The 12,074-nt window shown below is 35.0% G+C and overlaps 1 protein-coding gene across 5 annotated transcripts in view; it reads left to right on the top strand.

Moving 5' to 3' along the window:
- Positions 1-212: 212 nt before the first annotated feature.
- LOC138692825 (uncharacterized) overlaps positions 213-12,074 on the top strand; it is a 43,771-nt gene continuing 31,909 nt past the window's right edge. For all 5 annotated transcript variants that reach the window (XM_069816076.1, XM_069816074.1, XM_069816073.1 and 2 more), the window contains exon 1: positions 213-2,296. In XM_069816076.1, the coding sequence (XP_069672177.1) occupies positions 370-2,265 (1,896 nt within the window). In that variant the 5' untranslated portion in view covers positions 213-369 and the 3' untranslated portion in view covers positions 2,266-2,296. The remainder of the gene's footprint in view (positions 2,297-12,074) is intronic.

Below are 12,074 nucleotides of genomic sequence, written 5' to 3'. Positions count from 1 at the left end.
TTCTCATAGTCTACAACTACTGTTTGAGTCATAGTACACAATATTTATAAAACAAAATTATTACCTATAATGTTTTAGTACAACACAGAGACATTACAATACTTAGAATAAATATTATTTTATTCCTATATAGTTCTATGAAGTCTATGAATATTATTTTAGTACATTATTATTTATGTTGACCTATTATGTTCCTGTTTATCAAAATGGAGTTTGTTTTGTTTTTTTGTACATGCACGTGTTTGATGTGTACATGTGTCTGGTTACAAAACGTGTTATTAGTGAGTGAAAGTAGGCTTATCTGTATTCTATACCAGTTGTTTTAGTCAATTCTGTTAGTGTAATATAGGCCTATAGTTATTATTCACCATGGAAATGTTAAAATCTCCAAGAACTAGTTATAGAATTCCAAAAAAGCGTCCTTCTAAGAAGACAAAAGCAGGCAAGTTGAATTATTATAAAACCAGGGAAAAACAATGTGAATTGCCTGGAAATCCTATCGTAGTAAGTGTTTCTACTGAACCTGATAGCTCAAATCAAAGTGATTCTTTTTCTACAGTGTCACATAGGCCTACAGCAAGTGAAAGAAAATTGTATACATTAAGGCCTACTCAGAAAGAAAATGTTCATGACAGTGAAAATAATATTCCTAAGCCAAGGTGCAGTGCTGCTTACACACTTGTACATAGTAGTGTTTGGAAACAATTATTTCAGGGTTTATTATGTGGTGTTTGTAAATCACACAATATAAATGTTGATATAACTGAAAATTTAGGTTTTTGTTCAAAATTAATTGTGAAATGTGTTGCTTGTGAGAACATTTCATCACAGATATACACATCACCAAGGATAAGAAGTGATAGTTCTCAAAGGGCTCCTTTTGATGTGAATAAAAGGATGGTAGATTCCTTTTTAGCCATGGGAAAGGGGCACGCTGCCATGCAAACATTTTCAATGAATATGGGAATGAATGCAATGGGTTCAAGACCATATTCAGAACTGTTGAACCGGTTAGTTCAAGATGGACAGGTTCTAAAAACAGAACTCTTTACTCTAAATAGTGAAGTTGTACGGACTGCTTACGTAGAGTCTGATCCTTCATTGAAAGACAAAGATGTAATTGATATTTATGTTTCATATGATGGCACTTTCCATAAACGTGGACACATCTCAAACCATGGAATAGGCATAGTCATAGATGTTATGACAGGTATCGTATTAGACTATGAAATACTTTCCAAGTTTTGTGGGATGTGTGTTTCTGCTATAGACAGCTTAGGGGCTAATAGTCAGGAATATAGAAAATGGTATGAAGATCATTTAGAAAAAGGACATTGTCAGAAAAATTACAATGGATCTTCAAATGCAATGGAGAAAGATGCAGCAGAAATTTTGTGGCGAAGATCAGTCCAAAACAGAAAATTTAGATATACAGAAATGTTGTCAGATGGAGATGCCAAGACTCATATACATCTAAATAAAATTAAAGTTTATGGATCTGACATGTCTATTGTGAAACAAGAATGTATTAACCATGTATCGAAACGTTTAGGGACTGCCCTTCGCAAGCTTGTGAAAGAATCGAGAAGTAAAGGTGTTACTTTAGGAGGGAAAAAAAAGGGAAGTTTAAAGGAAACAATGATCAAGAAACTCACTAGTTACTATAGGAAGGCCATTGCAGACAATATAAATGATGTGGAAAACATGAAAAATGCCATTTATGCCACACTTAGGCATTACATTTCCACCGATGACAACCCACAGCATACGACATGTCCAAAAGGAATCGATTCATGGTGCTGGTACAACAGGCAGGTTGTGGAGGGATGTGTAGATACACATTCCAAGAGAAAAGTCAAATTGTCTGAAAATATTGATGTAACAATGATGCCCATTTATCAGAGACTGGCCGCTACAACATTACTGGAGAGGTGTGCTAAGGGAAAAACTCAAAATGCCAACGAGTCTCTCCATCATGTAATATGGAATAAATGCCCTAAAGAGGTATTTGTTTCTAAAAACAAATTGGATTTGGCAGTGACTAGAGCTATCAGTGAATTCAACATGGGGAGTGTCAAATCACTTGAACTTCAGCATGAGGTGAGAGGTGATATAGTAGTGGACTGTGCAAGAAAAATTTCTGTACAACGTGACACCAATCGTATCATCCAGAGTAAGAAACGAAGCTCTACAGATGAAAAGGAGCAGCTGAAGAAGAGGAAAATGAAAAAAAATTGCAGAAGAGGAGAAGAAGAAGAAATCTGAGGGTCCAACCTATGAGCCAGGAGGATTTAATGTGAGTAATGTATTCAAATCTTTCATTGCAGTTTTCTCACATTTTAAAATTTCAGCATTTTCATTCCTATAAAATGCTCCTTGCGATGCAGATTTTGTGATAGACAGTTCAAACTTGGTATTTAAGTTCACAGATATGTAATGAATAAAAATTGCTCTGGGTCTTATTGTGAATAGAATTTTAATATATATATTTTTTTCAGTTTCTTATTATTTTTTTTTTTATTTTTAAGAAAAAAAAATATACAAAATTAAAAAAAAATTCTAGAGGCTTAACTAATGAATCTACATTGAAACCCAGAGCAATTTGAAGAAGTATATGTATGGTGAACCTATTCACATAATATGAGACCAAAAAAAAAAAAATAAAATTGTTACGCAAGGGACTTTTTGAGTTACGCCCCCCCCCCCCAAAATGTAAATTTGCCCATAACTTGTGAACCATGATAGCTACAAGGACAAAATTTTGTGAGTTCTTTAGTTGCATTAGTATACACCTATGGTATAAATTTGAAAAATCTAGCTATTATAGTTTAGAATTTCGTAATTTTACTCATGGGTACTCTTAATTACCTAGTACACTTAAAACTCATTTTCCTCAAATTCATGATTATGGCACTTAGAGCCTTTATATTTCAAGTCTTCAATTAATGAAAGGACTCACCTACTCCTGGTCCTTTGTAATGGTGCACTCACTACAGAACTGTGGACGATAAGTGTTGGAAAATAGATACACTTCCTGTACCAGGCACACCTCGTGAAGCTCATCATTCCACAATCACATTTGCTTCTCTTAACGTCATTCAGAAGCACATGATTTTGATGTTCAAGACAAGCTTTCTTTCCGCTACTAACTTACTTGCATACCATACATACAGTAGCATGTCTTTAAAAATTGGAGACGACAGCTGATATGTAAAAGGGAATGAATTTCTATTTCATCCTCCCGGCAAGAGATATTTTTACTCCTTTCTAATAGATATGTAAACTGTTTAATCTCCCTGTAAAAATACATGTGACATGACTGGCATAATGGTGTACATTTAGAGTAGTACATTTGGCAGGTTGTCTTCATTAACAAACTTTTCGTTGTACTGTTTGTCCACCCATGAATCTAACATAAGAAGGAACTGTTTTTGTTTCACATATGACTGGAGGACTGTACCTATCCAAAAATTTCTCGAAAGGTGGAGAAGTCAGTTTTCCTGAAATTGAACATGTAACAACCACATTTTTTAGTTCCTCCTGTAATTCATTAACCTTTGCACTTACTCTAGACCAAATTTACCTCCAAGTTCCTCCATACACAATAACACTTCAAGTAAAACTTTTCCCAAAGATGTTATTGCATATTGTGCAGTATACGAATGTATGACTTTGTTCAGGTCGCCAACAGTAACAACAACTTGTCTATCTCCTTTGGTAGTTAAAGTTGTTTTAACGTTGACCTGATACGTGCATCCTGTCTGGTCGGTATTAATGATGTAATCAGGATCAAATTGTGGAATGAGGGTGGATGCCTGCTTTTGGAAACAATCTGCTGACTGCAGTATTTCCTCTTCCGAATAAGTTTCTCGAGCAGAGACCAGATTCGTATTTTTCTCTGCCTATTTTATGTCGTTTCTTAAAAGCAACAACTCAGCTGTAACTTGTGTGGAGTCGAAAGAAGAACCCCAATATTGAAAGGCCACCGCTAAAGCCCACTCCTGCAGTCTCTTGATTGTCACTTGTTCATTCCTTCCACAAATCTGTCATACACCCACGTCTATCATCACCATTTTATTGTACCACGTGCCTCCCATTTCAGTGTTTCTTTGCCACAATGCAAGAAGTCTCTTGTGTCTTAACGGATGGGAACCCTGTTGCTGCAATGCATGCAGACTCCAATTCGAATGCTCATGAGCCACTTTTATTTTTGTGTCCAATGGTATCCACTCATATCTCGGGAGATTTCTAGACTTGGTATCACTCTCTTCTGTTGAGGTAGCACTACGTGTTTCTGCATCATTTTCAGGATCAGCTTCATCGAAGATTAATTCTTCTGTATCTTCGAACTTGAAACTTTCTAGAGTGTTCATGAATAAATTTACGGCTTTGTCACTTGTCAAGACTGCAAATTTACTTCTGCACTGGAGAGGTCTTCAATCAGTCCCACCTTTAGATGCCGATCTGGTAGTTAAAATAAATAACATAAAAAAATTCTGTGCTTCTAACGAATTAGTAGTCTTTCCAATTATGTTTTATTTAGTTAATTTTGTTGTTATTTTAATGAGTGTATTTCTACTATGAATGAAAATTGATTTCAAATTTTCATGAAACGAAAAACCATTATAATGATGATGGTAATTTTAAAAAGTAGTGATACATAACGTCCTTACCTTGAAAATATCGCGGCGCTCCTGTGAGAACAGCTTTATTGACAGTTTCCACATTTATCGGAATGTCAGACGATGTGTTTGTGTCCATAAAATCAACAAATAATAATTATAATACGTAAAAAATAATAGGCTTAATAATATCTAAACAAAAAAATAATATAATGTATTGTAAACTCGGTTACAGAGATCGAAGACATCAGTCTGTGTTGCTGTATGAATATGCAACAGCAACTCAAGAACATCCGATAGTATTTCATACTTTATTTTTTACGTGTAAACTAGGGCCTTTGGAAGAGAAAGCTGAGACACTGGTTGTTTTATTTTTTGTGTATTTTCTCCAAACAAATCCCCATACAAAACTGTGACATCGATCTGACAACCTTTCCTTGTGCTATTAACACGTGAAAGTAATTATTATTGTATCCCTAAGTGATATAAGCCTAGTGTTAAAAGTTGTATAAAATGAATAAGTGTACTAAAGGACAACGTATTATAACTGAAAGAAAAAATAATTGCATTTCATCAACATCCTCTTGGATTCCAGAATGGGCACTATTTTCATTGAAATTAATGAATTTTCCAAATAATGTAAACTTCGAAAATTAGAATGCAGTGTTAATTATCAGCTTCTTCTTCTTCTTCTTCTTCTTCTTCTTCTTCTTCTTCTTCAACTCTCAGGTGAAAGTTTTGGCCTTCTCAACAACTTTCTTCCATTCCTTACGGCTTCCAACTATCTTTGTCCAGTTTTCCACCTTCATCAATTTCAAATCATTCAGGACATCATCCTCCCATCAATTTTTTGGTCTACCCTGCTTTCTGTTAACTATTGGTTTCCATTTGTATATTTATATATTTGTATATATTTGTATATTTGTTTGACCAGTCTCCATTCTATTTATATGACCAAACCATCCTAATCTTAATGATTTATATGATTTATTATGTTCCTATTCTTTATCAGCTCATTCAGTTCACTGTTATATTTAATTCTCCATGTACCATCATTCATATTAGTTGGACCAAAAATTTTTCCTTAATATTGCTCTTTCAAAAATTAGTAGGTAGTCTGTGTTTTATGCAGTTTTTAAGGACCCATGTCTCACTGGCATTAGTTACTACAGGGCTTATTGTAGTACAGTATAGCTTAAATTTGGACTGTTTAGATATCAATTTACTTCTAAATAACTGCAGGTTGGCATGGTATGCTTTGTTTCCCATTACAATTCTTTCTCTTATTTCTTCCTCAATGGTGTTGTTGTTATTAACAGTTGATCCAAGATATTTGAAACTAGGTACTTGTTGAATCATTTTATCATTTATTTTAAAATCTCCTAAAGTTTCTCTTTTTGTGCTACATTTTAAGAATTTTGTTTTCTTCTCATTAATTATCACTGTGTAACAAAAAAAACCTTTCGGTTTAAGTAAATTTTATTCATTTATTGGATAAATTAGATCACAAATAAGATAAATTGGGTACTCCTACCTTCTTGTAATCGTTTCTCTGTTCCTAGTGGTCAATTATGTAATTTAATAGTTTACGTAATATTTGCTTAGCACGTCTTCTGTATTTTTTGTAATATTCAACTTATATTTATAGAGTTAATCCAATTTACTGCTTCACAAACAAGGTTGATTAATGATGGTGTCTCCCAGTGATTGTAAGCATGATCCAGACTGGTTTTGTTACGTGTGCGGGTCTTCCTGACTTCCAGAGTGCTGAAGAACAGAATCAAGTATGCCAACAACTCCCGCTCAGCCTACAAGTCATATTGCGGCGTACCTATGGGTGACCAAGACAAAATTGGGCACCACATGTTGTGTGTAGGAGCTGTAGATTCATTCTCGAGGCCTGGTACAGAGGAGAGAGCAGAAGAATGAAGTTTGGTATACCTCTAATCTGGTATGAACCAGCAGATCACCAGAATATCTGCTATTTCTGTGTTGTTGACTTATCCCATCACAGAAGAGGTACGAAAACAATGTGTTCGAATATCCGGGCCTACCATCATCACTCAGGCCTATTGCACACAACGAGGAGCTTCTGGTTTCTCCTCCTGACGGCAGTAGTCTGACTTTTCCAATAGTGAATCGTATCAGCGAGGAAGAGGACTTCTCAGAGGATGCAGAGGCTACACCTCACTTTCCCACTCAAAAGGAGTTAAACGATTTGATCAGGGACTTAGGATTAATAAAATCCTGTGCAGAACTTTTAACATCAAGATTAAAAGCAGTGGAACATTTTGGACTGGAGCTGCAAGGTATCCGGACAAGAGGAAGTGTCACCAAACGTTCTCGCAATACTTCACTCTCGCTGACAAACTGTGTTATTGCCACAATGTGGGGAACCTGTTAAAGAAATAGCGTTTCCCTATGATCCAAAGGACTGGCAGCTCTTCATTCACAGTTCGTGGAAGAGTCTGAAAGCTGTCCTCCTCCACAATGGCAACAAGTGTCCCTCAATTCCAATTGCTCATTCAGCCCATCTTAAAGAAGATTACTCCCATGTCCAGCAGCTTCTGCAGATGGTCAACTATGCAGAACAACAGTGGAATGTAATTAGTGACTTAAAAATGATTGTGTCTTTGATGGGACAACAAGGTGGAAGACAAAATATCCCTGTTTTCTCTGCCTGTAGGCTAGCAGGGATATAGCCAGGCATTTTCAGACCAGTGAATGGCCATTGAAGACGGAGTTTGTGGTTGGTGAGAAAAACAGGTGGGAACTCTCTGTGAAGGAAAACAAGATTCTGATGCCTCCGCTCCACATTAAGGTTGGCCTCATCAAGCAATTTGTAAAAGTACTAGATACACATTCAGATATCTTTAAGTATCTGTCTTCCCCAAACTCTCAGAGGTGAAGGTCAAGGGAGGAATTTTTGTGGGCACCCTGGTGAAGAAATTACTTCACGATGATGAATTCATTGTGAAACTTCTACCTATACAAAGGGGAACCTGGAAAAGCTTCCGTGATATAGTGAAAGGTTTCCCAGGTAATCGTAGAGTGGACAATTACAGGGAGGTGGTGTAGGATCTTCTGAAGAATTACAAAGCAATGGGTTGAAGAAAGTCACTCAAGTTATATGTCCTCCAGTCGCATCTAGATGTTTTCAAGTCACACATGGATGCATACTCAGAGGAATAGGGCGAAAGATTCCATCAGGACCTACAACTGTTAGAAAAGAGATGGACTACCAAGTACAGTATAGTGGCGACTACATCTGGGGTTGATCAGAGTCTGATGTAAGCTGCGAGAGAAAAAGTAGGAAAAAAAAAACACATTTTTAGACACTGTGAATATCTTTCCATGATGTGTAAGTGTTTTAACCTACAAAAGGGAGAGTAGGAAAAAATACATATTTAGACACTGTGTATGCATTTTTATGACGTGTAAATGTTTTAATGTACTTACATAACTTCTGCACATTTGCTCAGACCCTGTATATGTTTTCTGCCTTAATATAGAAAAAACTATTATTGTAAACTCACTTATATTGTACAAAAGGAAGATATTTTCTTGAAATTAAGAAAATCGATACCATATCTCTAAAAACAATTTCACACATGGGAAATTGATGCTTTCTTGTGTTTTGCAACATACTGAATTAGAAACAGCAAAAAAATTAACTTAAACAAAATCATTGTTACACAGTGTTATCAATCCATATATCATTGCCTGTTCTTTTAGATTGTTAATTGTTTCTATCAAAGCCGGTTTTGTTCTTGCAGTTATTATTATATCATCAGCATAAGCTATACATTGCCTTAATTTTGTTGTAATGTTTCCCCTCATCTCCAGTTTCTTCAATATAAAGTCTATAACCAAACTAAATAGTGCAGCTGAGTGCTGATCACCTTGTTTCGAATACTGAACTTTTCACTTATCTTATTGGTCATCTTTATTTTTGCCTCAGTGTTTCTTAATGTTAGGGCTATTAATCGTATCATTTTATTAGGTACTTCATAAAATTTTAGACACTCAATAATTCTGTTTCTACATATTGCATCAAAAGCATTACTGAAGTCAATAAAGATGTTATATAGGTCAATATTAAAATCATGGCATTTCTCAAATATTTGTCTAACTATAAATATATTGTCTACAGCTGATCTGTTAGCTCGGAAACCCATTCGATAGTCATCCAGTTTGTTTTCTATTATTTTAACAAGACTTTGGTTTAATATAATGGCATATTTTTATATGTTATATTTAATAACATAATACACATTAATCTGTCTCCTTTTTTAAAGATTGGGCAGATGATTCCTTCATTCCATTGTGTTGGTAACTTCTCTTCTTCCCATATCTTTGTCATCAATTTATGCAGTTCTTGTTTGAGCATTCTTCCCTTATATTTTATCAAATTCGGTGGGATGTTGTCTGATCCAGGAGCTTTATTTGTTTTCAGATTGTTAATTATATGACATACCTCATTAAAACTTGGTGAGGATACTTGTTGATCAGTATCTATTTCCATTCCTAAAATTTGTGTTATTTCTGTTTCATTAGTATTTATATTAAGGAGTGTCTGGAAGTGTTCCTTCCATCTATCCAGTATCTCAGTTGGTTGCATTTTATATGTTGCCATCGGCACTTTTACATATCATGGGAGACACACTTTGCTGACATATGAAATTCTTAACTTCTTCAAAAAATTTTCTTGTTTCGTTCTTGCTGGAATTTTCTTCAATTTTGATGATCTTCTCATTTAACCATTTTTTTCCCTTGTTTCTACATATTTTATTAACTTCTTTCCTTTTTTGATTATAAATATCATTACTAGCTCTTGTCTTATTATGCAATGCTCTCATTCTTGCTTCATTTTTTTCAGCTATAATATTCCTACAATCTTCATCCCACTACTCATTTCTTTGTTTCTTCTCTTCCTTACCTATTGTTTCATTTGCCACTTCATCTATTGCCTTTTTTTAATTCCTTCCCATTTGTTATTAACAACCTGTTCTTCTGGTAGGCCTTTTAAGATTTTCAAACACCTTTGTTCTGTATTGCTTAATTTTCTTGGTATTTTGTAAATTAACTTTATTCCATTTAATCATCTGATCAGTTTTCTGTTTCTTGTATATCTTTGGCAGTTTTTGATTTATGATGACTTTAACTAAAAAGTGATCAGAATCAATATTTGGACTCCTCAAACTTCTTACGTCCTCAATAAGATCTTTCTTCTTATTATTAATTATAACGTGGTCTATTTGGTTTACAGCATTGTGGTCAGGTGAGATCCAAGTACCTTTGTGTATCCTTTTGTGCTGAAATTGTGTACTCATTATTATTAAATCATTCGCCATTGCAAATTGACATAAGAGTTCACCATTTTCATTAATTTTTTCATGCAGTGTATGTTGACCAGTGACGTGTCTATATATTAATTCTCTTCCTAGTTGCGCGTTGAAATCTCCCAAGATCACAAGTGTGTCACTTCCAGGCACTCCCTTAACTAACTTTTCTAAATCATCATAAAACTGTTCCTTACTTTCAATGTTCTTGTCTTCTGTTGGTGCATATGCACTTATTAAGGTAATCTTGTTATATTTGCTCCTGATTCTTAGTTTACACATTCTTTCATTGAAATGTTTAAAATCCATTGTTATTTTGTAACTTTTTTTAAACTAAAAAGCCAGTACCAGGCTGGGCTTTTCTTTTATCTGAACCACTATAATATAGGGTAAAATCTTTTTTATTTATTATGCCATTTCCACTCCATCTAATTTCTTGCAATGCTATTATGTCTAATTTGGTCTGAGTTATTTGTTCTACTAGTTCTTGCATTTTTCCCGGTTTTAGAAGAGCAGTTACATTCCATGTTCCAATATTTAATTTACTCGTGTTCCTTTGTCTTCGCCTTAGTCCGATTCCATTTTTCCTTCTGACTTTCGTTTGTTGAGACTTTTTAGCAAATTCTTTTTTACAGTGATAGGTAGCTGGCCTAACGACCAACCCCCCACTTGGAAGGCCAGGGACTCTGCTGTAGGGGTTACCATTCCTTAGCATTGGTTTCCCGATTAGGTACCGGATTTTCGCCTTTGGACTTCCCTGGGGAGATCGCTGGTTCTTCAGATGTTTATCTGAGTTTTTGTAGATATCTTTCCAATGCATAAGAATATCTCACAGGTTTATCAACCAGCCAAAAAACTCACCGGATTACCATGTGTTGTTGTTCTACATGTCGGGGCTTTTTTATCGACTAGCCAAGTCTAGATCCGCCATGCTTTTTTTATTGGGTTATTTTACGATGGTTATTTTATGGTCCACCACCGAAAGTTACCCAGCATTTGCTCGTATTGGGTTGAGGGAAAACCCCGGAAGAAAAAACTCAACCAGGTAACTTGCCCCGACTGGGATTCGAACCTGGGCCACCTGGTTTCGCGGCCAGACATGCTGACTGTTACTCCACATCTGCCATGTTCAGTATAAGCAGGGTCACCTCTTGCAGGATGTGGCACTTCGCCATGCATGGACGGTCTTGACTATAGCATCCTCGGCAAAAAGATCTTGCAATTGCCTCCGCTTAGCCCTGGGTAGATGAGGATCCCAAACAAAGGTACTGCCTCTATCATCCCCTTGACTCTGTTAATTATCAACATTCGTTTTAAAGCAATTACTTGAGAAACAGACATTTATTCCAATTATTCAGTGTCGAATTAGGTAATATATTTCTATTGTATTATTATTTGAAAAAGTTTTGACCCTTACAGAGGTTTCTAATCTTTATTTTCAATCAGTACGGTCTTACTACATGACTGACATAATGTAGTATGATAGAGAAAACTGTGGAATTTCAACTGTCTTCTTACACCTGTTCCAGAGAAAATGAAGAGACATGCAAAGAAATATAATTTTTTAAAAACCAAATACACGGATGAACACGTGAGAAAAATTGTGTTTATATTCAATTGTTATTATTATCAAACACTTTCCCTCAACAGGGATTGCCTAGAAGACGAAGTACACCATTTACAAAACAAATTTTGAATTGTACATATTACATGGATAATTTGTTAACTGCAGTCACAACATTAAGGTTCATCTCCTAACCACAGTATAAGAAGAATTCAGTCCTAACTATAATGAGAACACAGCCAACATAGTATAGAATGAGTTTCACCTTTCAGTTACAAAATTAATAAAAGAGGAAGAAAATCTTCAAGCCAAAGAATTTTGAAATTAATATTCTCAAGAAAAGTAAAGATTTGTGATTTTTATACTGATAAACATCAAGTAACACGAATGCAGTGCGTGGCTCTGTAACTGCTCATAAAATGTAAGTTATATCAATTTCTTCAAAAAATTTAAAAATATGTTTTAAATATAAAATATGAAAACAATATTTAAATTTCCTTGAGGCCAGTTGACTATATTTTAAAATCAGGTCGAAAGTACTCGACC

This window comes from Periplaneta americana, chromosome 17 (assembly GCF_040183065.1).
Source record: "Periplaneta americana isolate PAMFEO1 chromosome 17, P.americana_PAMFEO1_priV1, whole genome shotgun sequence".
Classification (NCBI taxonomy): Eukaryota; Metazoa; Arthropoda; class Insecta; order Blattodea; family Blattidae; genus Periplaneta; species Periplaneta americana.
This window is presented reverse-complemented; position numbering and strand designations above follow the sequence as displayed.